Here is a 27784-nt window from a genome sequence, read left to right as displayed (position 1 = left end):
TAGCCTTTCTTCCTGTTCCTGTCTTGTCAACTTGCGGTTTACAGACAATCGTCAAAATGAAAACAGCACAAGAAAAGGTTGCAGATATAAAATTTAAAGTTAAAAAATGTGTTGGTGACAGAAAGGCAGCAAATTCCATAATCGACATTCTGTGTTATAGTCAAGTAAGTGGAAGAATTGATTTAAACCTTCTTAAAACACAAAAGTCAATCGCCTTTCGACAAACCCACGTGTCGCTCTGTTCTTTATTACACGACGAACACCAGTGAACCTTGATAAACAGTGTGAGGTGATCCATTCAATCAAGATCTATATTCTAGGGCATCTATCAGTCAGTTTAACCGAGAAACGAGCTTAACTATTGCCCATGTATGTGTGTGTGTAGATTGTTGCCCTGTTTTTTCACAGGATCACAGATCACAGAAATGTTTGGCTATAGGCTAAAAGCCTTTTGCCCTCATAATCAGTGTCCATTTATGTGCTTTTGGATCACTTGTGAACAGACCCTTGTTTAAATCTGGCATAGTGTATACTATATTTATCTACAGCTCAATAAAGATTTAACTCTGTGGAAAATACATGGTTCTTAAACTTTTTGTCAATGTGATTTTTGAAGGCGTTTACTGATGGTGCATTGATGGTCACATAGGAAAGGTTATTCCACAGATTTATGATACGGTTTGTAAAGAACTTGCGGAACTGGTTAGTTACGAAATTAGTTTTGTTTATTTTGAAGTTGTGCCCTCGAGTTTTATCGTAGTTAGCCATAGTAAACAAGGAAGAGGTGGTGCAAGGATCATAAATATTGTGCATGATCTTATATACTTCAATGAGATCACCTCTTAATCTTCTAAACTCTAGGCTAGGCATATTAAAAAGAGCCAGGCGCTCCTCATAACTAAGATCACAAGTACTATTAGTATTACTAGTTATACACTTGGTAAATCTGCGTTGAACTCCTTCAATCATATTTATGTGCTTTTTAAGGTAAGGGCACCATACTGAGTTTCCCCACTTCAAGTGGGCAAAAGGCCTTGTTAGGCCTGCACGCCTTGATATTGATATGATATGATAGGGATTACCACAGGATTACAGACAAGACAAGAGAGCCAGACATAACGAAGCAACCTGATACCAGTGATAGAAATTCGTTATAACCGTCCCATCGGATGTAATGAAAGCCAGATATAACAAAGCAATTTTGAATGCCCCCTAAGATTCTTTATAAGCGTCTTTGACTGTATATGCACATCATTATGTGTAATATTCTTATATTGATATAAGAAGGATGCTACTCTGGTGACTGTTGGATGAGGCTGAATGCCTATTATGCTGACCATCAGCTGAGCCAATAAGACCGATCCAGAGCAGTGCGTTATGATTGCCTATTCCACATTTCCAACATTTTAAAGTCATTGAATTGATTGACAATTCTGTATCGTTCAAAATGCTAGAAAACACCACTACATATCACTGATTTTGTCGTTACATCAATTTCGAAGTAGAGTGGCATAAATCCTGGATCAACACTAAGGTCGGCACCTAACCTCCGTGCTTATGCACAGAGCCAGGAGCATGCAGAAAATCAAGTTCTGTATGCAAGATCCTTTGATGCAAGTATGCAAAGATGGAGGGGATGAAAATTGAAATGAAAGTAGATGTTTTGGCTATTGTTTTAAAGGGGTTTATTTTTGGTTTTTGAATTCAGTGATTAAAAAGCTGTATGAAGATTGAAATGTGTGCAAATTGGCATAAAGAATGCTGAAAAATGTCATAAATCGTACTCATTGCTTTTTACACTTTTGACTATTTGAGTGTAGCATTTCAATATCCATGTTTTTTGTGTGTGTTTTTCTGAATTGATGAAAAGATTGTATATTTCTGAATTGATGAAAAGATTGTAAAAGTGTTTTGAGTATGCTGGATATATATATATATATATATATAAATTTTCCCTCTTATCAACCTCTACACATGTGGGTATGTCTTTGTGTGTGTGTGTGTGTGTGTAAATCAGGAAAGAAATTATCAAAGTGAAATGAGCATTTATATGCATTGCTTGTACTGTTCAGGATGAAGAACCTTCAGTTATGCTGGCAGCAGTACGGGGACTGCAGCACGTTTTCACAAACTTCTTTGCTCATGGAGATATGTCTGTCACCAGCACTTCTGAAAAAGATGAAGGTAAACTCCTATAAAGAGAGAAATGTCTGTCCAGTAATTGATTATTACAATATGAATTAGAATACTTAATGTTTACTGGTCAACAGTTTCTGTTTCTCTCGTCTTTCAGCTAAAGGCAAAATACACAAAGATGAACATATAATGGTGTTTAGCATCACAGTGAAAATTTGCATGATTTGTCAGTAATGTAGAGTGAAAACAATGTTTGTGCTTGACTCAGGCAGTGTATTATGTTTTATTGATACCAGGGCTTGAAATTCCCATTTACCTGCTGATTAGATATATTGTGGAAATATAACGGTTAAATGTAACATAGTTTAGCTTGTTTAAAACCATCTGTTGGTATTAGACCTGTAATTTATGAGCAGTTTCAGTTTTTCAAGGAGGCGTCACTGCATTCAGACAAATCCATATGTGTGATGGATTGAAATATAAGGGTTACATTCTCCAGGTGGTGAAGGTAGGGGGTGTCGTGGTTGGTTTAAGTTGTGCCAGGTGTTGTTCAGGTTCTCAATCTGATGCACATCCCATGTGTGTCACACATGACCCATCGATGTCAACTTCCACTGCACTGTCTTCTTTTCTCCATGTAACTGTTGTAAATGAACCAAAAGAAAACCTTTTCTGACTGGCCTCAGTAAGCCCCTGGCCTGTGTCTGGACCCTTTTATCTTTTTAACCTCTTTTTATGTGGATCTTTTTTATCTTTTAATTCTTCACTGGCTGCCTGTCCAATACAGAATCAACTACAAACTTGCATCTATCTGTTTCTCATCTATTTCTGGCAGTGACTTGAGGTATCTTACAGATATGGTTCATGTATACATCCCATCCCCTCAGACAATGTCGCAGTCCTTCGGACAGTGTCCTTTCTCTTTTCATGTCCCAACTGTCTGGAATCAACTCCCTCTGCAAATCAGGAACTCTTCCTCTTCCACTTCCTTCAAGTCTTCCCTGAAAGCACACCTCTTTACTTAACTAATGTAGAACACCACAATGCCATTCCATTATTCTCATTGTTTATTTCTCGTGTGTGTGTGTGTGTGTGTGCACGCATGTATGTGTGTATGTATTTCCTCTTTTTTGTAATACACCTAGAGCACTAATTAGAGGAGAATAAGCGCTACATAAATTCACATTATGATTATAATTTTTAGCATTAGTATCATTGTTATTAATAATTATTATTATTCTGATCCTTTTAATCCCTTTATTCTTTTAATCCTAATTCTCCATAATCCAGTCCATCACAACCGAAAACCCCTTACCTTAATCACCCGATAACTTAAAACTTCTCTTCATCACATAAGCTACACCACAACTGCTAGATGCCTGATGAGCATATTAACCATTCTGCCACCATCCTCCTTATGTGTATTAGCAAAAAAAAGATGGCAGTCTCCATTGGAAGCATCAGCGCCTGGCGACATACATGCATGATTTATAGGCGTGGATCGTGATCAGTCAGTGATTATAACCTCTTTATAACCAGCTATGGCTAAGGCTGTGCAGTGATTTAAACATAACTCACATCAGATTTAGCTTGGGAAAACACACACACACACACACACACACACACACACACACACACACTGTGTTTCTGACTGTGTGCTTCTACTCTCTCTCTCTTTCTCTCTGTCACTGTCTCTCTCTCTGTGTCTTTCTATGAAGTAAACAAACCAATTTCTTTTATCTATCTTCCATTCTTGATAACTTGATCATGAAGACACAGATTACCGGGAAGATAATTTAAGTTCGTAGTTTGCAATCTTTGAATAGCCATGTAGTCAGAAGTAAACTACGTGAGTGATCCTGTCTGTATCTTGTCTTTCTATAGATGTTATCTTTTCTATTTCAGTTAATAAATATTTCAGTGGAGTGATGGCCTAGAGGTAATGGGTCTGCCTAGGAAAAAATACAAAAAAAAAGGGTGGGGCTGTAGTGTAGCGAGACACTCTCCCTGGGGAGAGTAGCCTGAATTTCACACAGAGAAATCTGTTGTGATAAAAAGAAAATACAAATAACAAAATAACAACTGTGTGACCCAAAATTGACAGTGATAGTTGTCTCAACAGAATGTTTGTGTCCAAGCAAGATATGCTATGTGTTCCAGTTAATGAACCCAAGATACAGTGCAGTATACAGTAAACACACACACACACACACACACACACACACACACACACAGAGAAAGAGAGAGAATGAATTAATCATATGAATTCTCTCTCTCTCTCTCTCTCTCTCTCTCAGTTTCTTCCTTCCCTCTCATGCATGCACATACTTGTGCCATGCGATGTGTTTTATTGAGGGAAAAGGAAATGGCACTTATCTGCCTATTTTCAAAACATATATAAAACATATATAAACCAGTCTAGGAAATACAAGAGAGTTAAAAAAAAAAAAAAAATATATATATATATATATATATATATATAAAAGAGGAAAAAAAGTTTTTTCTCTTTTTTTTATTTATTTAGTTTTTTCCCTTTTTTTTATTTTTTTTATTTTTTTTTTTAACTCTCTTGTATTTCCTAGACTGGTTTATATATGTTTTATATGTTTTGAAAATAGGCAGATAAGTGCCATTTCCTTTTCCCTCAATAAAAGTTTGATTTCTCTCTGTGTGTGTATGTGTGTGTGTGTGTGAGTCATGTTGTGTCTCTCAGCTTGACATTGCGTTATCCTTATACGTTATACATATATTGAGTGTAACAACATTTATATGTGTATGATATGTTATATGTGTTTCTCTTGAAACAACAGCAGATATGGAAGTTGGCCAGTGTGCTAATATCTCCACCATTGGAAAATTAAGATTCATTCATTCATTCATTCATTCTCTCTCTGTCTATCTCTCTCCCTCTCTCTCTCTTTTCTCTGTCTCTGTCTCCACAGATCTAGCACATGGCCAGCTGTGTGACTGGCTGCAGCAACAGTACCACACAACATGTGACGCTATTCTGGACAAACTGGAGTCACCAGACGTCAAACTGAGGGTATGTCACCACCTCCCAACCCCCCTTCCCCCTCTCCCCTGTGTTTATCAGGGCAGTTTTGTTAGTGGGTTACACTTAGCAAAATATGTCAATATTTCAGGCAGCTAAGACTGAACGTTGCTGGGTTTTATCAGTCAGCTTTTGCTGTTTAGTGGGTTACTTCACCTCCGGACTCTGAACCGTGCTGAAATAAAATCACTCTTGCGTGAATTTGGATACTGTGCAAGAACTACTGAAGGTGTGTTAGTAAGTGGTGTGACTGATCTTACTGAACTGAAGTGGTGCAATCCCAGGACATAGTCTATATGGTGACCTACTTCCTGACCCGTAACTTCAGTCTTATCTGAGTTAGCCAACAGCCCTTCACTGACAAACATGGTCGTCAACCACAATCAAGGGGTTTATTGATAGTGGATAGTGGTTGTACTGGCAAGATGAAGAAATGTGTGGCATCTTGAATGTTGCTGTTTGGGTAATTGTTGGGATTGTTTGTGTGTGTGTGATAACATATGTTTATATGTTTTTGTGCCAGGTTGTAACTGTAAGTGTTGTTCTGTACTCAGCATATTTGTTCCTCTGTACCTGGTACACACTGTGACCCTTTAGTCAGACAGAATGATAGCACGCTCTGTTACTGTACTGTCCAACAGAATGATAAATAATCTATAAACAATCCGTAACATTTGTTAATAAATCATGATTCATTAAACATAGATAAAAGAATCGATAAGCAGTCAGTAACGTTTGTTGATAAATCATGATTCATATAACCTAAAACAAAACTGTTATTGGAAACACATATCTGATCGGGGAAAGTTGGCCATGGAAAATGCTCACCAATATCGATATGCTGTTGTGTGTTCAGGAAGGAGCCCTTGTGGCCCTGATGAAGTTTGTGGAGATGGAAGCAAAGCATCCTTTGCAGAAGCAGCAGTCCGGCTCCAGTTTTCCTGAAAGACTTCTGCAGGTGAGTGCATGTAATCTCAGGTATATCAGACTTCAGGGACCAACGTAAGTGATTCTTGTCCTTACTTCGGAAGAATGTTGTGGTTTTTTTTTGTTTGTTTGTTTGTTTTACAGGTGAGTTCATGTAATGTTAGGTATATCATCAGACTGTTTGTTTTACAGGTGAGTTCATGTAATGTTAGGTATATCATCAGACTTCAGGGACCAACATAAGTGAGTCTTTTCCTTACTTCGGAAGAATGTTGTGTTTTTGTTTGTTTTACAGGTGAGTTCATGTAATGTTAGGTATATCATCAGACTTCAGGGACCAACATAAGTGATTCTTTTCCTTACTTCGGAAGAATGTTGTGTTGTTTTTGTTTGTTTTACAGGTGAGTTCTTGTAATGTTAGGTATATCATCAGACTTCAGGGACCAGAACTTGACTTGACTATTAGACGGATGAGGCCCCGTCAAGGGCCTGTTCATTGTCCGAGATCTATTTACTTATGCGCATGCGACGTGTGGGCAATGGCAAGTACAAAGGTGGTTGTTAGCACTGGCAGGCAGGAACATACACTGAAGGTAGCTCAGTCCAGTAGCTGTCCAGGTGGCTTTTAAAAGAGTCAACAGATGGTGCCGTCACCACAGAGTCTGGTAAACCATTCCAGGTGTTAACAACCCTTTCAGAGAAGTAGTTTGCTCTGGTAATTGTTTTTGTTACTTTGGAAGAATGTGTGTTATTGTGGTTTTTGTTGTTTTGTTGTTGTTGTTTGTTCGTCATTGTTTTCTCCAAGAATGTTTTCTTTTTTCCTGTCTTTTTTAATGTCCTGGGCTAATAATTTGCTTTTGACAAACACTAAGAAGGATCTTAGCATTGATTGAAAAACATACTTGTAGTCATGTAATGTATTGTCTCATTTCACTTTGGTTAGTTTTGATGTTACAATAGTAGAAGAAGCCTGGATTTGGATTTCCAGATTGATCAGTCTCTGATGTGCCCATTTGTTATGCACGCACCGAGTATTTGCATAGAAACTGTGATGATGCCAACAGTGGATATGAGCGATTGTTGTGGCAAGCATTTGCCTTTTTTTTTTTTTTTTTTTCTAAAAAAAAAGAAGAAGAAGAAAAGGAGACCGCCCAGAATCAACATTGTTTCAGAACTCTTTTGCCCAACACATAGAGAGTTGCATGCTCTGATATCCTCCACTCCCTCTGCCGCCTCTCCCTGCATGTGTGTTTCTGGGTCTGTTGGTCATGCACACGGCATGCAAAACCACTTCTGCATTTCTTCAGTCCTTCTTTATCTTCATAACTCACTGTATGATTTAGCCCACAGTTGTAGGTCGTGGTGTTCTTTTCTGCTTATTTTGAAAACAGAAATCCCATGTGCTGTCAGTTTCATTGTTGAATCGGCAAAGGTCAAGAACATGCCAAGGGTCACATTGCCAAGGGAAGCAACTGCATGATAAAGCGTGTTTCTGATGGGGTGGCCGCAGGATATATTTGAATGAATGGAAGCTGTTCCCTCGACACTGAGAAAAGGTCCTGGAAAGCTGTCAAGGCCAGGTTACCACCATGGGAAGGTGGTGTCCAGCCTGGAAACTGGATTGGTCTGAGGACTGGCTTTGTGATGTTTGATGAGTGTTGTGTTGTTTATGATGATATTGGTGTGTTTCTGAACATAGCTTAGAGTTTGGCCAGATGTCTGTGCAGGGTTATGCATGTAAGGTTCCATTTTAATGTTTGAATGCTTGTTTTACATGTCACTTTTTACATTGTACGGCTCAGTTGAGAATGTTTAGTGTGGAAAAGCGTTATGTGAGACAGTTACTGATATTGTCATTATTATTATCATTATTATAGGCAGCTTGTTTATGCTATCCGTGTGACAGCTGCGTAGATAAAACTGTGCACCTTGTGTCACAGGATGTGGTGGAGAAGCTGTTGTCGGCAACAGACAGCCAGGAAGCGCTGATCACCCGCCTCAGTGAACTGACGGAGTACGACGACGTGAGGTTCTTCCTCATGAAGGCCCTGAAACAGAACCTCAGCAAGAAGCCGGTCAAGGTATTGGGTGTTCAAGTGGGGAGTTTCACCCAGCTGGCTTTCAACATTGTGTTGTTGGAGCTCTGTATGTGTGGGTGTGTGTTGTGTGTGTGTGGTGCTGTGCCAGTATTTTCTTCCCCACCAGTAGATTTTGCATAGCATGTACTTTGCGCACATAAAAGAACATTCGGTAGCAAAATGGTTGTCCCTGGCAAAATTCTGTAGTAAAATCTACTTTGATTTGAAAACAAATAATTTGTATTTCTAATTTGTATTTTTCTTTTTTATCACAACTGATTTCTCTGTGTGAAATTCGGGCTGCTCTCCCCAGGGAGAGCATGTTGCTACACAAATGCGCTTCCTTTTTTTCTTTTGTATTTTTTCCTGCGTGCAGTTTTATTTGTTTTTCCTGTTGAAATGGATTTTTCTACAGAATTTTGCCAGGAACATCCCTTTTGTTGCCGTGGGTTCTTATAAGTGCGGTAAGTGCATGCTGCACACGGGACCTCAGTTTATCATCTCATTTGAATGACTAGCGTCCAGACCACCACTTAAGGTCTCGTGGAGGAGGAGAAAATATTGGTGGCTGAGCTGTGATTCGTACCAGCGTGCTCAGATTCTCTCACTTTCCTGGTGGACGCGTTACCTCTAGGCCATCACTCCACTCATTGATACTCAAATATACTTGCAGGCAGAAGAAAAGAGGGGAAATATGTTGTGCTGCACTGTAGCAACATGCTCTCCCTGGGGAGAGCAGCTCAAATTTCACACACAAGATTCTGTTGTGATAAAACGTAATATGATACATAATGTGCGATTTCTTGCTGTTGCAAGTGTTCAGTACAAAACTCAGTAAGTGATGGGGTTTTTTTTTATCGTCTTCAGAGAGAACAAGGTTACTTCTTTTGTATGTGTGTGTGTTTGTTTACATGCATGCATGTGCATGCATTTGTTCATGCATATACATGACTTAAGTGTGTAAGTGTTTCTGATATTTGAGTTCATATAGAAAAAGAGAAGACTGCAAAGCAGGTTGCATTTAATTTAAGTCTTGTCTTTGACCCATTTTACCTGTAGAAAGGTGAAAAAGTTCTATGGTGAATGCCTCGTGATGAGCATCTCTGTACTAAGAATCTTCCTTAGTGCTGGCAGTTATGTGATGCAGTACTTACTGGTGAGACCTTTCTTCGTGGTCAGAATCAGAACATGAGCGGGACATTCAGGGCAGTGTCTACACTCTGTCTATGGTTTCAGGGGAGAGCAGAGATGTACCTGGCCAACGTGCTGAGTATGATATACAATCTCCAACTGCCACAGGGCGACTCTGACCTCTGTGCCAATATGCTTACAGTGCCAGGTAAATCTGTCTGTCTCTCGCTGTCTCACTCTGTATCAGTGTGTCTTTCTCTCTCTCTCTCTTTGTTTTCTTTTTCTCTCTCTCTCTCTCTCTGTCTCTCTCTCTGTGTCTATTAATCAGTCAGTCTCTCTCTGTGTTGGCGTGTGCATTCATGTATCTTCACCATCATCTCTACCTCATTGTGGAGTTGTGCACATGTCTGTATGGTTTCTTCAGGATGTGTTTCATGTTCCTTACCCGTTGTAAGTTAAATGAACTTATGTACATCGTCACGATCATGTTACTTCTGTTGCTAAATGTAGGCATGATCACATGCACATTATATTGTTGTATGTGAGTGTTCCGTGTGTGTCTGAGAGTGAGTGTGCATGCCTGTGTGCATGAGTCCTGTCTGCTGAGCAGGCATTTGATTATTCCTTGATGTTTCTGTCTCTGTGTGTTTGTTGGCGTGCCGGTGGTGCTGTAAACAAACAACCAAAGGGTGGAAATTTTTATGCTCCATACATGAAAAATTCACAACTTGATTAGGTCATATGTACATGAACATATCTACACCGGCATGCAAACAACCAAAGGATGGAAATTTTTATGCTCCCTGTATGAAAAATTCACAACTTCATTAGTTCATATGTACATGAACATATCTACATGTTACTTATGATGTTGGTGTATGCGTGCATGAAAATTATGCAAACATTATATCCTTTTTTTTTTCTTTTTTTAAAAAAGAACAAACGTTACATTCATGGTTGTCGTTCCTCCTCCTCGTTGCCTTCCATCATTTTTATGTATGGGTACCATTTTCTAGAAAATGCTATGGACATCATTTCCATCGAGTGTATATATTTTTCGGTTTTATATATGTTTCTTAAGTCTGTAAGGAAGTACTTTATACGTGGTTTGATTTTATTTATTCTGCATTTATAGATGAAATGTTTCACCACTAGAATGATATAGTCAAATATTTCATTTGTTTTTGTAATATCATCATTTCCAAATAATACTAACTCTATATTCAACTTTACATTTGCAGAATTTCACACTTTTCCTTCAAGACATTCTCAAAGTCCCCCCAAAAGAGCTGAAACATTGTATCTTTGTTCTTTATTCTAATGACTAAGCACAGCTGTTGCCATGGCAGGTTGTTGTGTATCAGTGAAAAATCGCCACAGTCAGTGCAGTGCGCTACACACGCATTGGTGAAGGTAGCTGTGTTGTGTGGTGCCTTGCAGAGGGCGAGGAGCCCCACACCAAGGCAGCATCCCTCAAGGCCCACAAGAAGCTGTTCACCGCCTGCCTCATGGGCTTCCTCAGATCCGACGTCAGTGCTCTCCTCTTCCTTGCCTTGCTTTCTTCAGGCTGCTTCAGCAGTCTGCAAGGGCCCCTAGGGGGTTGTTGCGTTGGGGGGGGGATGAGGATTGGAGGGAGGGTGTGTTGGGGGGAGGGATGAGGATTGGAGGGAGGGTGTGTTGGGGGAGGGATGAAGATTGTGTTTTGTTTTATTTCATTTTTGTTTTGGGTTTATGTTTTTTGGGGTTTTTTTTTTTTTTCTGGTTGTTGGTTGGTTTTTTAAATCAGAGTAGTAAAGTGTGCATTTGTGGGATTGTGTATTTTCGTGTGTATGACTGTGTGCGTGAATACATGCTTTGGTTTTTTTCATGTTGTTCGTGTGTGTGTTTGTGCATGTGTGTGTGTTTGTGCGCGCATGCACAGTTGCACATTTTGTTTTGATGCTTTCTGATCAATAGAAAGTGCTGGGCGGAAAGCAGGCAGGCAGGCAGGGAGGGAGAGGTCTGAGATAAGCTTGCAGTAACCCATTCTCAGATAATAATGTGAATAATGTTATTTGCGTCAAATGGCTCCATGGAGCGAGTTAAAGAGAGAGAATGCAAATATTTTATTGATCGGGACTCTAGCCATGTCAAGTTTGACGTTGATGATGTATGACATTTTGACAATGCCAGCGTAATCGTAATTGTGTGTGACTGCATACCGCTTAAATTGCTGAAACTGTTGTCAGTAATTGACATGACACATCATTGTCAGCATGTCATTTGATGCTCTTTTTTTTTTTATCGACAGCTGACACCAAGTCTGTATCGGCGAGTGTTGACCAAACTGGATGACAAGTTGCTGCCGTTCTTGTCCAGCCCTTTGCTGTTGGCGGATTTCCTGACAGAGAGTTACAATATTGGTAGGCTTTTGTACATCTTGCAGCATGAAAGTACAAAGTTCACAAAGAGTGAAGGACCTTTTGGCAACTTGCACAGTTTTCTTCTAGAGGGCATGGCAAAATGATTGTGAATTTTTGGCTAACAGCAGTGTCTGCTATCAGTATCTTCTTCTACGTTCATGGGCTTCAACTTTCCCATCCACAAGTATACACGGGTGGGTTTTTTTATGTATGACCGATGGGCGCAGTAGCTCAGTGGTTAAAGCGTTGGACTTTCAGTCTGAGGGTCCCGGGTTCGAATCTCGGTGACGGCGCCTGGTGGGTAAAGAATGGAGATTTTTCCGATCTCCCAGGTCAGCATATGTGCAGACCTGCTAGTGCCTGAACCCCCTTCGTGTGTATACACAAGCAGAAGATCAAATACGCATGTTAAAGATCCTGTAATCCATGTCAGCGTTTGGTGGGTTAAGCAAACACAAGAACATACCCAACATGCACACCCCCAGAAGTGGAGAATGGCTGCCTACATGGCAGGGTAAAAACGGTCATACATGTAAAAGCCCACTTGTGTATATACGAGTGAATGTGGGAGTTGCAGCCCACGAACACAGAAGAAGAAGATATGTATGACCATTTTCACCCCTGCCAAGAACATGCCCAGCATGCACACCCTGGAAATGTAGGCAGTCATACTCCATTTTCAGGGGGTGTGCGTGCTGGGCATGTTCTTGTTTTTATAACCCACTGAACACTGACATGGATTACAGGATCTTATCTGCACACAGTAATGCACATGCACACATGTACACCTGCAGTCCATCCAGATTTCATTTCTGTACTGATTTTTTGATTGCGTTTTGCTACTCTGTGACACACATTTCAATTATTACTATATGTCACTGAGTTTCTTTCTTTTTTTTTTGTTTGTTGGTTTTGTTTTATTTTGTTTTTGTTTTGTTTTTTAATCAACAGGTGGTGCCATCAGTCTGTTGGCCTTGAACGGATTGTTCATTCTGATTCACAAATACAATCTGTAAGTATTGATCCACATAAACCGTCATTTAATTACACATACTTAACCATGACCCACTAGTGCAGACTATGGCAGGGATCTGACATTTCTGTCCTGTGCAAACTACTATCCACCTATGCGGAGAAAACAAAAGTAGCAATGGCCGATAACCTCCTGGAAGATGGTAACCTCCCCTTTGCCCCCCTGACTAGCGCCCTCTTTTCCCAGCAGCCATCGTCGCTCCTGTTCCTGTGCTTTTCATATGGCTAAGTTTTTTTGTATTTTCTGTCTGTCTGTCGATTCTCTGGTGTTCTTTTTTTTGTCAAGTTATGTCTTCAACCAGGTCACATAATTATGATGATCGATTGGGCGATCCGTCAATATTTGTGTGCAAAATTTTATGAGAAGGGAGAAGAAAGGGAATATGAACACCCATAAAAGACAGAAGTTTGACGGCACAGATGTGCGAAAAGTAGAGCTCTAGATAACATTCACTGTCATGACATCATTGATTTATCACGGATAGGGGAGAGGGGTTGGGGGGGTGGTTTTGGAGGGTGGCATACTGCCAGACACTTTGTGGGTGTGTGTGTGTGTGTGTGTCTAGTGGCTCTCTCAATGTGCCCCAAAATTTTGTATAATTTGTTTTCTATATTTCCATGATGATTATGGTAATGACGGTCATCCATGCTGTTTTTGTTGTGGTTCATCATCCGCCATTTTGACAGCATCATCAAATTCCGAGAAGGATACTGACAGTAACATGGAGTGATTATCATACAGATCATAATTGGTTGTTGCTCCTCACAGATAATGAAAGTAGACATATCAAGCTTTCTGACTGGTGGCTATTGGAACATATCAACTTAAAAAGAGAACTGTGAAAAATCCTGAAACGATAGGCGTATATGTACGTCCTGGGGCAAATAGTGAAGCATTTTTGCGGATGCGTGTATACGTTTCAGGGCTCTGAAAAGGTTAATCAGTGACTCAGATGATGCATACAGAACACATTTCTCTCCAGGGAGTGCGTGTCGCTACACTGACTGACTGAGAGTGCCATCCATTTTAGAAATATTTTTCCCTGCTTGCAGTTTTATTTGTTTTCCTATCGAAATGGATTTTTGTGCTTAATTTTGCCAGGGACAACCCTTTTGTTGCCATGCGTTATTTTATGTGCGCTAGCACTAAGTGCATGCTGCACATGAGACCTTGGTTTATCGTCTCATCCAAATGGCTATGTCCAGAACTCAAGGTCAAATGGAGGGGGGGGGGGATACTGGTAAATGTGGGATTTGAACCAGTGCGCTCAGATTCTCTTGCTTCCTAGGCGGACGCTTTACCACTAGGCCAACACTCCACATAATGTGTTCCTGAAAATTCCTGAAAATTTCTGTTTCTTCCGGATTTTTTTGCATTATCTGTTCCTGATGAAATGTTTGGGGCAGGCATGTATGTTAGTTGAAGTTGTGTTTTATAGACCGCGTTCCTCCTCTTCCCCATCAGCTGTAACATTGTCATGTCTTTTGTTGTTGTGTTTCAGGGATTACCCAGATTTCTACACCAAGTTCTACACCTTGTTCCAGCCGCAAATCTTCCAGGCAAAGTACTGTGCTCGCTTCTTCTACCTGGCAGATATTTTCCTGTCCTCCACGTGAGTGCTCAGTGCATCTTGTTTTGATTTTTTCTGCCCATGCAGAAAGGCTCTGCGCGTAGGTGATATCAACTGGTGAAGAGAGAAAGAGCCTGTGCATATGTTTGTGTATGTCATTCTTTTTTTTAATTTTATTATTATTATTTTTTTTAGCGTTTTTAACTCTCTTAATTCGAGAATTTAGTGGGAAAAGATATGACTGCTTAGAAATGGTTTACCAAGTAACGTATAAAACATATCTTGAAGCAGGAAGAAATGATGAGGGCAAGTGGTTGGGAAGCATAATTATGCAAGTGCTCTGTGCTTGGGGTGAGCCCTGTCAATGTCGTCAGTGTCGGCAGATTCATGGGGGCCTGTTGCTTGAGGGACGTGGTGGCGGTCTCCACTCTGGGAGAGACGCTCACTCAGTCTGGCTCTGCGACTAAGCCATTATTGTCGTTAGTAGGGGGCTTAGTAGGTGGTGTCCTAAGTACGTTAAAACAGAACAGGCACCAATGAACACCACCGAAGTGACTCAGCAGCAGTGCAGGGTCTCCTCTGGTGTGTGGCCTCCAGGCGACCTAACATCGATGGTTCCATGTGAACTGCCGACGCTGGAACTGCGACGGATGAACCCGGGTGTGGCCATGTATGAGGGAATCTAAATGAGCGGCGTGGGAGTAATGCCACTGAAACCGCGCAGATGATGAGGCAGCAAAGCAAAAAAAAAAAAAAAAAATTATGCAAGTGGTGTTTTGCACAAAAGAGAGAAAATGAAGAAAAAAAAAGTGACTAATTCATGATGGTAAGGCTGCTGGTATGGTCCTGTGCGGTCACCTGGACTATAAACATCAAAGTCAGTCCTTGACAGGTGCAACAGCTGTGTGGTTAAGTGTTGGACTTTTGACAGGTACAACAGCTGTGTGGTTAAGTGTTGGACTTTTGACAGGTGCAACAGCTGTGTGGTTAAAGTGTTGGACTTTGACAGGTGCAACAGCTGTGTGGTTAAAGTGTTGGACTTTGACAGGTGCAACAGCTGTGTGGTTAAGTGTTGGACTTTTGACAGGTGCAACAGCTGTGTGGTTAAGTGTTGGACTTTTGACAGGTACAACAGCTGTGTGGTTAAGTGTTGGACTTTTGACAGGTACAACAGCTGTGTGGTTAAGTGTTGGACTTTTGACAGGTGCAACAGCTGTGTGGTTAAGTGTTGGACTTTGACAGGTGCAACAGCTGTGTGGTTAAAGTGCAACAGCTGTGTGGTTAAAGTGCAACAGCTGTGTGGTTAAAGTGCAACAGCTGTGTGGTTAAGTGTTGGACTTTGACAGGTGCAACAGCTGTGTGGTTAAAGTGCAACAGCTGTGTGGTTAAAGTGCAACAGCTGTGTGGTTAAAGTGCAACAGCTGTGTGGTTAAGTGTTGGACTTTGACAGGTGCAACAGCTGTGTGGTTAAAGTGCAACAGCTGTGTGGTTAAAGTGCAACAGCTGTGTGGTTAAGTGTTGGACTTTTGACAGGTGCAACAGCTGTGTGGTTAAGTGTTGGACTTTTGACAGGTGCAACAGCTGTGTGGTTAAGTGTTGGACTTTTGACAGGTGCAACAGCTGTGTGGTAAAGTGTTGGACTTTTGACAGGTGCAACAGCTGTGTGGTTAAGTGTTGGACTTTGACAGGTGCAACAGCTGTGTGGTTAAAGTGCAACAGCTGTGTGGTTAAAGTGTTGGACTTTCAGTCTGAGGGTCCTGGGTTCGAATTCCTTGTAACGATGGGTAAAGGGTGGAGATTTATTCCAACCTCCCAGGCTAACATTATGTGCAGACCTGTTTGAGCCTGAAGCCCCTTTGTGTGTGTCAGCATGCAGAAGATCTTTTTCTTCTGTGTTCGTGGGCTGCAACTCCCACGTTCACTCGTATATGCGCGAGTGGGCTTTTACGTGTATGACCGTTTTTAACCCGCCATGTAGGCAGCCATACTCCGCTTTCAGGGTGTGCATGCTGGGTATGTTCTTGTTTCTATAACCCACCAAACGCTAACATGGATTACAGGATCTTTAACGTGCATATTTGATCTTCTGCTTGTGTATACACATGAAGGGGGTTCAGGCACTAAGCAGGTCTGCACATATGTTGACCTGGGAGATCGGAAAAATCTCCACCCTTTACCCACCAGGCGCCGTCACCGTGATTCGAACCTGGGACCCTCAGATTGAAAGTCCAACGCTTTAACCACTCGGCTATTGTGCCCGTCATGCAGATCAAATACGCACATTAAAAGATCCGGTAATCCACATCAGTGTCAGTGGGTTATGGAAGCAAGAACATACCTGGCATGCAACCCCCTGAAAATAAAAAAGTATGACTGACCAATGAGGGGGTGGGTGAATAAGGTCATAAACTTGAAAGCCCACTTGTGTATACGAATGAACGTGGGAGTTGCAGCCACAACAAATAAAGAAAAAGAAGAAATGTCAGTCCTCTGCATGGAGATAAAAGGGGGGGGGGAAAAAGAACAGACTGAAAGAAAATAAGGAATATGAAAAAAAAAAATATATATATATAATGATGCATCATGTTGCAGGCACTTGCCAGCGTACCTGATCGCAGCCTTCATCAAGCGGCTGTCTCGCCTGGCCCTGACAGCTCCCCCCGCGGGGGCCAAGGTGTGCATTGTCCTGGTGGAGATTCTTCTGGTCCGCCACCCCAGCTGCAGCGTGCTGGTGAACCGACCCTGCCACACCTGTTCCTCCGACCCTTTCCTGGACCGCCAGGAGGACCCGGCCAAAACCTGTGCCATGGACAGCAGTCTGTGGGAAATCAAGGTACGGGAGGGTGTGGTCTCCTTCTGCTTTTTCTTTGTTTTGTGGTTGTGACCTCCGCGTTCATTCATATGCATGAGGTGGCTTTTTGTGTGTATGATTGTTTTTACCACCTCCCTATAGGCAGTCATATTCCAGTTTTTGTTTTGTTGTTTTTGTTGGGTTTTTTTCAGGGAACGCGGAAGAAGAAGAAGTTTGTTTTTTCGGGAGGGGATGGGGGCAGGGGGGTTTGACGGGCAGGGGGCAGGACATACTGGATAAGTTCTTGTTTCATTAATCCACTGGACACTGACATGGCATATGGGATCTTTAACGTGCGTATTTGATCTTCTGCATGCATACACACACGAAGGGGGTGAAGGCACTAGTAGGTCTGCATATCTGTTGATTTGGGAGATGGGAAAAATCTCCACCACTTACCCACCAGTCACCTTGACGGGGATTCAATCCCTGGGCCTTCAGATTGAAAGTCCAGTGCTTTAACCACTTGGCTGTTGCACACGGTGGGTTGGGGGGTGAAACGGGGATCGTACAGAGTAGAAGTCTGGAAAAGTCAAAGAATGTCTTTCCACTTTGAGTGTTATTACACCTGTAATGTGAGTGTGTGCATGCTTGTGTGCATATAAACACATGTGTTTACTAATACATATACACGTGTTCTGGCTCATGGCTGAAACCTGATTGAATGACACAGAAATCAAATGATAAGCTCCCACTAAAGGCAGAAGTCAGCTGGCTGTGCCCAGGTAGGTATGTGAGTAAAGTGCTTAGGGTTTGGTCTCTGGCAGAAGACAGGGAACTACGCTGTGTGAGCCTCCACATTGCTATTATTTTCGGTGCGACACAACAGTGTCAGTGATGATGAGAACACCTGACTCCAGCCCTTTGTGCTGTTTCAGACCCTGCAGAGTCACTACAGCCCTGAGGTGGCCCAAGAAGCCATGAGCATCAACCACCCCATCAAACAGGAAAAGGCCATCGCAGACTTCTTGGAGGGATCCACAGAACAGGTCTGTGTGTGTGTGTGTGTGTGTGTGTGTGTGTGTGTTGTTGTTAAAGTTGTTGATTGTCTCCTCTGTGTTCCACAGCCTCCAGATTATGCGGATCTGTAGCAGTCAGTTTAGAGAAACATGTGTTTGTACATTTGTTCAGGAAATAAGAAAACCATAAAGAATATTGGGCATTGACTGGGGACCAGACCTGCAGTGGTTCATCAGCTGCTGTGTAATGGTGTGCCAGCTACTGGTGGGATCAGATCCACAGTGATTCATCAGCTGCTGTGTAATGGTGTGCCAGCTACTGGTGGGATCAGATCCACAGTGATTCATCAGCTGCTGTGTAATGGTGTGCCAGCTACTGGTGGGATCAGATCCACAGTGATTCATCAGCTGCTGTGTAATGGTGTGCCAGCTACTGGTGGGATCAGATCCACAGTGATTCATCAGCTGCTGTGTAATGGTGTGCCAGCTACTGGTGGGATCAGATCCACAGTGATTCATCAGCTGCTGTGTAATGGTGTGCCAGCTACTGGTGGGATCAGATCCACAGTGATTCAGTAATGGTGTGCCAGCTACTGGTGGGATCAGATCCACAGTGATTCAGTAATGGTGTGCCAGCTACTGGTGGGATCAGATCCACAGTGATTCATCAGCTGCTGTGTAATGGTGTGCCAGCTACTGGTGGGATCAGATCCACAGTGATTCAGTAATGGTGTGCCAGCTACTGGTGGGATCAGATCCACAGTGATTCAGTAATGGTGTGCCAGCTACTGATGGGATCAGATCCACAGTGATTCATCAGCTGCTGTGTAATGGTGTGCCAGCTACTGGTGGGATCAGATCCACAGTGATTCAGTAATGGTGTGCCAGCTACTGGTGGGATCAGATCCACAGTGATTCATCAGCTGCTGTGTAATGGTGTGCCAGCTACTGGTGGGATCAGATCCACAGTGGTTCATCAGCTGCTGTGTAATGGTGTGCCAGCTACTGGTGGGATCAGATCCACAGTGATTCAGTAATGGTGTGCCAGCTACTGGTGGGATCAGATCCACAGTGATTCATCAGCTGCTGTGTAATGGTGTGCCAGCTACTGGTGGGATCAGGTCCACAGTGATTCATCAGCTGCTATGTAATGGTGTGCCAGCTACTGATGGGATCAGATCCACAGTGATTCATCAGCTGCTGTGTAATGGTGTGCCAGCTACTGGTGGGATCAGATCCACAGTGATTCAGTAATGGTGTGCCAGCTACTGGTGGGATCAGATCCACAGTGATTCATCAGCTGCTGTGTAATGGTGTGCCAGCTACTGATGGGATCAGATCCACAGTGATTCATCAGCTGCTGTGTAATGGTGTGCCAGCTACTGATGGGATCAGATCCACAGTGATTCATCAGCTGCTGTGCAATGGTGTGCCAGCTACTGGTGGGATCAGATCCACAGTGATTCAGTAATGGTGTGCCAGCTACTGATGGGATCAGATCCATAGTGATTCATCAGCTGCTGTGTAATGGTGTGCCAGCTACTGGTGGGATCAGATCCACAGTGATTCAGTAATGGTGTGCCAGCTACTGGTGGGATCAGGTCCACAGTGATTCATCAGCTGCTGTGTAATGGTGTGCCAGCTACTGGTGGGATCAGATCCACAGTGATTCAGTAATGGTGTGCCAGCTACTGATGGGATCAGGTCCACAGTGATTCATCAGCTGCTGTGTAATGGTGTGCCAGCTACTGATGGGATCAGATCCACAGTGATTCAGTAATGGTGTGCCAGCTACTGATGGGATCAGGTCCACAGTGATTCATCAGCTGCTATGTAATGGTGTGCCAGCTACTGATGGGATCAGATCCACAGTGATTCATCAGCTGCTGTGTAATGGTGTGCCAGCTACTGGTGGGATCAGATCCACAGTGATTCAGTAATGGTGTGCCAGCTACTGGTGGGATCAGGTCCACAGTGATTCATCAGCTGCTGTGTAATGGTGTGCCAGCTACTGGTGGGATCAGATCCACAGTGATTCAGTAATGGTGTGCCAGCTACTGATGGGATCAGGTCCACAGTGATTCATCAGCTGCTGTGTAATGGTGTGCCAGCTACTGATGGGATCAGATCCACAGTGATTCAGTAATGGTGTGCCAGCTACTGATGGGATCAGGTCCACAGTGATTCATCAGCTGCTATGTAATGGTGTGCCAGCTACTGATGGGATCAGATCCACAGTGATTCATCAGCTGCTGTGTAATGGTGTGCCAGCTACTGGTGGGATCAGATCCACAGTGATTCAGTAATGGTGTGCCAGCTACTGATGGGATCAGATCCACAGTGATTCAGTAATGGTGTGCCAGCTACTGGTGGGATCAGATCCACAGTGATTCAGTAATGGTGTGCCAGCTACTGGTGGGATCAGATCCACAGTGATTCATCAGCTGCTGTGTAATGGTGTGCCAGCTACTGATGGGATCAGATCCACAGTGATTCAGTAATGGTGTGCCAGCTACTGATGGGATCAGATCCACAGTGATTCATCAGCTGCTGTGTAATGGTGTGCCAGCTACTGATGGGATCAGATCCACAGTGATTCATCAGCTGCTGTGTAATGGTGTGCCAGCTACTGGTGGGATCAGATCCACAGTGATGTGATCAAGGTTGAAACGGTGGATGGAGAGGATCTGGTACCGCCTTCCTGTGCCAAGCCTTAGACACAGTGAATATTAATTCACTGCACTTACGGCCATAAAAGGCCTTTTTTGGCCTTTAACCTTTGACTGAGTTAAACATCCAAGCATTTTTACACATCTTTGAGAACGCACTGTTGAATGAGTGGATAAGAAGAGTGTTTGATTTATGAAAAATGTGCTCAAACATTAAAACACTAAAAAAATCTGATTCATCTACATTTTTCTTTCATTTAAAGCCCCAAAGCCCCAAGTAGGGCCATGAATGATGCCCCTGAATCTACAGGGTGATGGCTAGAGTCTGTCAGTTCGTGCTGTAATGTTTTGATATTCCTCCTGCAAAGTACAATGGCCTTCTCGTTTCTTTTGAAAAAATAAATAAGAATTAATCTATAATATAATATATATATATATTTTTAATAAAATCCTTACTGTGATGCCATAGTGCGAATGGATTTCTAAATTAGGTTCTTTGTAGAAATGACCTTCCCAGTTGGGATTCTTGCTTTCAAGAAAATAGTGCTGTCAGTAAACTGCTTCTCTGTCTCTCTGTCTCTCTGTCCTGATGACACAGCAGTTGAAGTGAAAGGGATGGTGTTGTTCCATGTTTCAGATGATTGAGAGAGTTGTGCACAGCAGTTGATGTGAAAGGGATGTTGTTGTTCCATGTTTCAGATGATTGAGAGAGTTGTGCACAGCAGTTGAAGTGAAAGGGATGATGTTGTTGTTGTTCCATGTTTCAGATGATTGAGAGAGTTGTGCATGGCAGTTGATGTGAAAGGGATGTTGTTGTTGTTCCATGTTTCAGATGATTGAGAGAGTTGTGCACAGCAGTTGAAGTGAAAGGGATGTTGTTGTTCCATGTTTCAGATGATTGAGAGAGTTGTGCACAGCAGTTGAAGTGAAAGGGATGTTGTTGTTCCATGTTTCAGATGATTGAGAGAGTTGTGCACGGCAGTTGAAGTGAAAGGGATGTTGTTGTTGTTCCATGTTTCAGATGAGAGAGTTGTGCATGGCAGTTGATGTGAAAGGGATGTTGTTGTTGTTGTTCCATGTTTCAGATGATTGAGAGAGTTGTGCACAGCAGTTGAAGTGAAAGGGATGTTGTTGTTCCATGTTTCAGATGATTGAGAGAGTTGTGCACAGCAGTTGATGTGAAAGGGATGTTGTTGTTGTTCCATGTTTCAGATGATTGAGAGAGTTGTGCACAGCAGTTGAAGTGAAAGGGATGTTGTTGTTCCATGTTTCAGATGAATGAGAGAGTTGTGCACAGCAGTTGAAGTGAAAGGGATGTTGTTGTTGCTCCATGTTTCAGATGAATGAGAGAGTTGTGCACAGCAGTTGAAGTGAAAGGGATGTTGTTGTTGTTCCATGTTTCAGATGATTGAGAGAGTTGTGCACAGCAGTTGAAGTGAAAGGGATGTTGTTGCTGTTCCATGTTTCAGATGATTGAGAGAATTGTGCACAGCAGTTGAAGTGAAAGGGATGTTGTTGTTGTTCCATGTTTCAGATGATTGAGAGTTGTGCACAGCAGTTGAAGTGAAAGGGATGTTGTTGTTGTTCCATGTTTCAGATGATTGAGAGAATTGTGCACAGCAGTTGATGTGAAAGGGATGTTGTTGTTCCATGTTTCAGATGATTGAGAGAATTGTGCACAGCAGTTGATGTGAAAGGGATGTTGTTGCTGTTCCATGTTTCAGATGGTTGAGAGAGTTGTGCACAGCAGTTGATGTGAAAGGGATGTTGTTGTTGTTCCATGTCTCAGATGATTTTGAGACTTGTGCACAGCAGTTGAAGTGAAAGGGATTTGTTGTTCCATGTTTCAGATGAATGAGAGAGTTGTGCACAGCAGTTGAAGTGAAAGGGATTTGTTGTTCCATGTTTCAGATGATTGAGAGAGTTGTGCACAGCAGTTGAAGTGAAAGGGATTTGTTGTTCCGTGTTTCAGATGATTGAGAGAGTTGTGCACAGCAGTTGAAGTGAAAGGGATTTGTTGTTCCATGTTTCAGATGATTGAGAGAGTTGTGCACAGCAGTTGAAGTGAAAACGATGGTGGTGTTCCATGTTTCAGATGATTGAGAGAGTTGTGCACAGCAGTTGATGTGAAAGGGATGTTGTTGTTCTGTGTTTCAGATGATTGAGAGAGTTGTGCACAGCAGTTGAAGTGAAAGGGATGTTGTTGTTCCATGTTTCAGATGATTGAGAGAGTTGTGCACAGCAGTTGAAGTGAAAGGGATGTTGTTGTTCCGTGTTTCAGATGATTGAGAGAGTTGTGAAGAAGAAGCCCCCGGTGAACGTGCCTCTGAGACATGACAAACCCTGCGGTCTGCTTGACGCTCACTTCAAACAGTTCTTCACTCTCTGACTGATGGGAGTGGGATATATATGCATCACCGAGTGTGTTTGTGTGTGTGTGTGTGTGTGAGGGAGAGAGAGTGTGTGTGTATGTGTATTTGTGTGAGAGAGAGAGAGTGTGAATGTGTGTGTGTGTAAGAGGGAGAGAGAGATAATGTGTGTGTGTATGTGAGTGAATGTATGTATATAAACATACGTATGTGTGTGTGCTTGAGAGTGTGCATATCGATGTGTTTGTACATACGTTTGTGTGTGTGTGTGTGTGTGACAAGGATAAAAGAAACTGCGAAAATGCAGACATGAGACAGAAGGGACTGCTGATGCGAGGTTGATGTACACGCAGCATTCGAACATGTGGCTGTCAGTAGTTGTGGGACTGAATGCCAGTGACTGAACAGGACTGATGGAAAAGTGTGGACTACTATCTGTGTATGAACTGAAAAATTAAACAAACAAATGGCGAATGCGATGATTGTGGAAAAGCAGTGTGTGTGTTTGTGTGAAAAAGATGATTATGAAAGTTGTTGGGAAAAGAATGCAAAATAATAAAAAAATTTAAAAGAAACATTCTTCAAGTGTGTTTGATATTCTGTGGATTTGTGACTTTTAAGAAATGATTCTGTTGATGTTCTTTCTTTCTCACAATTTCTCTGTGTCTGTTGTCTGTTTTTCTTCTTCTTCTTCTTCTTCTTCTTCTCTCTCTCTCTCTCTCACTCTGTCTGTCTCTGCCTGCCTCTCTCTGTCTCTATCTCTCTTTTATTTTGCTGTGCCCCATACCCCCACTTTATTTTATTCTTATTTATACCACAAGGCTGGGAGGGGGGAAAAAAGCATGCACATTTGTTCTTCACATTATGCTAGTGTTTTTTTTGTTTTTTTTGTTTGTTTGTTTTTTTTGTTTGTTTGTTTGTTTCTCTCTCTTCTGTTTTTTTTTCTTTCTGGTGTTCCTTTCAATCTGGTTTAAGTATATATTACAGTTCAATATTGTTATTGCTGCATTAATGTATATTCAGTGCGAAAAACAATGTACAACATGTTTTTGAAAAGAAAAGAACTTTATAAAGCTGGGTTCTGGCTCGGAAATGCACAGGTTTTTTTTTTTGTTTTTTTAATACTTTTTTTTTCTTTTGGTAAGAACTGGGTTTTAAAACTGGTATTTTCACACCAGTACATGTCACAACTTCAGGACTGATTGCAGATTGCTTTCTGCATTCATTTGTTTGGATGCTTGCCTTCACACACACACACACACACACACACACACACACACACTTACACACAAACACACACACATTTTGATAAACACAGCAAAAGAGATATTGGCATCAATACTTCAGTCCAAAGGAGCAAAAGATGCATGTGTGTATTTTAAAAAGAAACAAATGGTTTGCAACAACTGAACCGCCACACATGTAAAACAGTTTTCAGTCAAGTGCTGGTTTACCAGGCACACCTCTACCTCTGTTTTTATAATGGGCACAATCAAAGTGAATCACATAGCTGACTCAGCAGTTTGTTGACAACATATTTTAAGACCTACATATTCACTGTTAACTTTTCAACTGAGCTCCAATGCATAGTTTGAAATGTGACCTTCCCAGACACCTGTTTCTTCTTGGTCAAGCCAGGCATAACCTGTGACACATCATCTTCACACCTCCAGACACGTCAAACTTTTCAACTATATCACACACGGTTTCACACATTACATATGCTTTACACTGGCTCCCGATACAAGAGCGAATTATTTATAAAGTAGTCTCTCTTTGTTTCAAGTCCATCGAGGCTTCTGGTCCACAGTATCTTTATGATCTCATTCATCCTTACATACCCTCACGCCAACTCCGCTCTTCTGACACCCATAAGCTTTGGATCCGTCGCCCCTGCTCGAACCAAAACGTATGGCCAACGCAGTTTTTCATTCCAAGCCCCCTTTCTTTGCAATCGACTTCCTCAGCCTCTCCGTCACTCATCATACACACATACACAAGTGCACGCATGCACACACACAGGCGCGTGCGCACGCACACGTGTACACACGCAGACGCACGCACGCACACACACGCACGCACACACACACACACACACACACATATAAGTGGAGTGATGGCTTAGAGGTAACGCGTCCACCTGGGAAGCGAGAGAATCTGAGCGCGCTGGTTCGAATCACGGTTCAGCCGCCGATATTTTCTCCCCCTCCACTAGACCTTGAGTGGTGGTCTGGACGCTAGTCATTCAGATGAGACGATAAACCGAGGTCCCGTGTGCAGCATGCACTTAACGCACGTAAAAGAACCCACGGCAACAAAAGGGTTATTCCTGGCAAAATTCTGTAGAAAAATCCACATCGATAGGAAAAACAAATAAAACTGCATGCAGGAAAAAAATTAATACAAAAAAAATGGGTGGCGCTGTAGTGTAGCGACCTGCTCTCCCTGGGGAGAGCAGCCCGAATTTCACACAGAGAAATCTGTTGTGATAAAAAGAAATACAAATACAAATACGCACTTGTGTGCATTCCTGTGTGCCGTACGCTCACTCACACAAATACACACACACATGCACAGAGTGAAATATGTGTGTGTTGATGCTATGCCATATGGAGTGTCTTCATCTCTCAAGTGCTGATAAACTTGACATGAATGAGTAAAAAGATGCAAATTTACAGAGACGAATCCCTTCAAGTCTGGATGAATCCAAGTTTGTTTGTTTTTTCGTAGAAAATATAGCTTAATCATTACATTTACATATCGATTAGGCATCACACACACACACACACACACACACACACACACACACACACACACACATATATATATATATATATATATATATACACATATATATTTCCATATATATATGGGTGAATGTTTTGATCGAAAGAGAGCAAGAGCACACATGGGCAAGTGATGTTATGATTTTCACGTTTTGATGTGTACGTCAGTGTACGTCATGTGCTTCTCACAAACTAAACACGTGCGTAACTGTTTTGATCGAAAAGGAGCACGTGGGCGACTGTTATGGTTTTCATGCCAGTGAAACACGTGGGTGAATGTTTCGGTCGAAACACAGCACATGGGCAACTGATGTTATGATTGTCCTGTAAATAAAGCACGTGGGTGAATGTTTCGGTCGAAACACAGCACGTGGGAAACTGATGTTATGATTGTCATGTAAATGAAGCACGTGGGCGAATGTTTTAATCGAAACAGAGCACATGGGCAACTGATGTTCAGATTTTCATGTAAATGAAGCACGTGGGTGTAATCTTCTATCAGGAAACAGAGCACATGGGCACCCGTTGTTACGGTTTTTGTGTAAATGAAGCCCGTGAATGAATCTGTTGATCGAATATGGGCAAGTGATGTTTCGATTTTCATGTAAATGAAGCACGTGGGTTAATCGAAACAGAGGACCTGGGCAACTGATGTTATTATTTTTATATAAATGAAGCACGTGGGTTGATCGAAACAGAGGACCTGGGCAACTGATGTTATGATTTTTATGTAAATGAAGCACGTGGGTTGATCGAAACAGAGGACCTGGGCAACTGATGTTATGATTTTTATGTAAATGAAGCGCGTGGGTGAATGTTTTGATCGAAAGAGAGCACATGGGCAACTGATGTTATGATTTTTATGTAAGGTCCATCGCCCACGGGTCGTTAGCTTAGGCCGCGAATCATTTTAAAGCCTTGCTTCATTGTCGCGTGAACGCCTGAAATGTGAGGCATGAAGCACGTGGGTTAATCGAAACAGAGCACATGGGCAACTGTTGTTGTGATTTTTATGTAGATGAAGCGCGTGGCTCAATGTTTTGAACGAAAGAGAGCAAATGGGCAACTGATATTATGATTTTTATGTAAATGAAGCACGTTGAAGAATGTTTCGATCGAAACAGAGCTTGTGGGTGACTGTTGTTATGAATTTTGTGCAGATGAAGCACGTGGGTGAATGTGTTGATCAAAACAGAGTGCATGGGCGACTATTGTTATGATTTTCATGTAAATGAAGCACGTGGGTTAATCGAAACAGAACAGAGAACATGGGAACTCATGTTATGATTTTTATGTAAATGAAGCACATGGGTGAATGTTTTGATTGAAAGAGAGCACATGGGCACACACACACACACACACACACACACACACACACACACACACACACACACACACACACACACTCACTCACAAACTCAAACACACACATATATATGTTTAAATATGTATGTCATGTGCTTCTCAAAAACGAAGCACGTGGATGACTGTTTTGATCGGAAAGGAGCACGTGGGCAACTGTTGTTATGATTTTTAAAAAATTTAAATGAAGCACGTGGCTGAATGTTTTGAACGAAAGAGAGCACATGGGTAACTGATATTATGATTTTTATGTAAATGAAGCACGTTGAAGAATGTTTCGATCGAAACAGAGCTTGTGGGTGACTGTTGTTATGAATTTTGTGCAGATGAAGCACGTGGGTGAATGTGTTGATCGAAACAGAGTGCATGGGCGACTATTGTTATGATTTTCATGTAAATGAAGCACGTGGGTTAATCGAAACAGAACAGAGAACATGGGAACTCATGTTATGATTTTTA

General features: G+C 42.1%; 1 protein-coding gene across 2 annotated transcripts; it reads left to right on the top strand.

Annotated features, from left to right (window-relative positions):
- Nucleotides 1-10: 10 nt before the first annotated feature.
- LOC143302341 (nucleolar complex protein 4 homolog) lies at nucleotides 11-23747 on the top strand. 2 transcript variants are annotated; one of them, XM_076616971.1, is made up of 13 exons: nucleotides 11-164; nucleotides 2073-2184; nucleotides 5079-5179; nucleotides 6045-6146; nucleotides 8056-8196; nucleotides 9430-9532; nucleotides 10765-10853; nucleotides 11615-11726; nucleotides 12678-12738; nucleotides 14261-14371; nucleotides 16922-17162; nucleotides 18059-18169; nucleotides 23090-23747. In XM_076616971.1, exons 1-13 carry the CDS (start codon nucleotides 57-59, stop codon nucleotides 23195-23197), a joined length of 1500 nt encoding a protein of 499 aa, XP_076473086.1. In that variant the 5' UTR covers nucleotides 11-56; the 3' UTR covers nucleotides 23198-23747. The 2 variants fall into 2 exon arrangements, with proteins under 2 accessions (XP_076473086.1, XP_076473087.1); XM_076616972.1 differs by lacking the exon at nucleotides 23090-23747 and adding an exon at nucleotides 21446-21490.
- The last annotated feature ends 4037 nt before the right edge of the window (nucleotides 23748-27784 follow it).

Source organism: Babylonia areolata, chromosome 29 (assembly GCF_041734735.1).
Source record: "Babylonia areolata isolate BAREFJ2019XMU chromosome 29, ASM4173473v1, whole genome shotgun sequence".
Lineage (NCBI taxonomy): Eukaryota > Metazoa > Mollusca > Gastropoda > Neogastropoda > Buccinidae > Babylonia > Babylonia areolata.
This window is presented reverse-complemented; position numbering and strand designations above follow the sequence as displayed.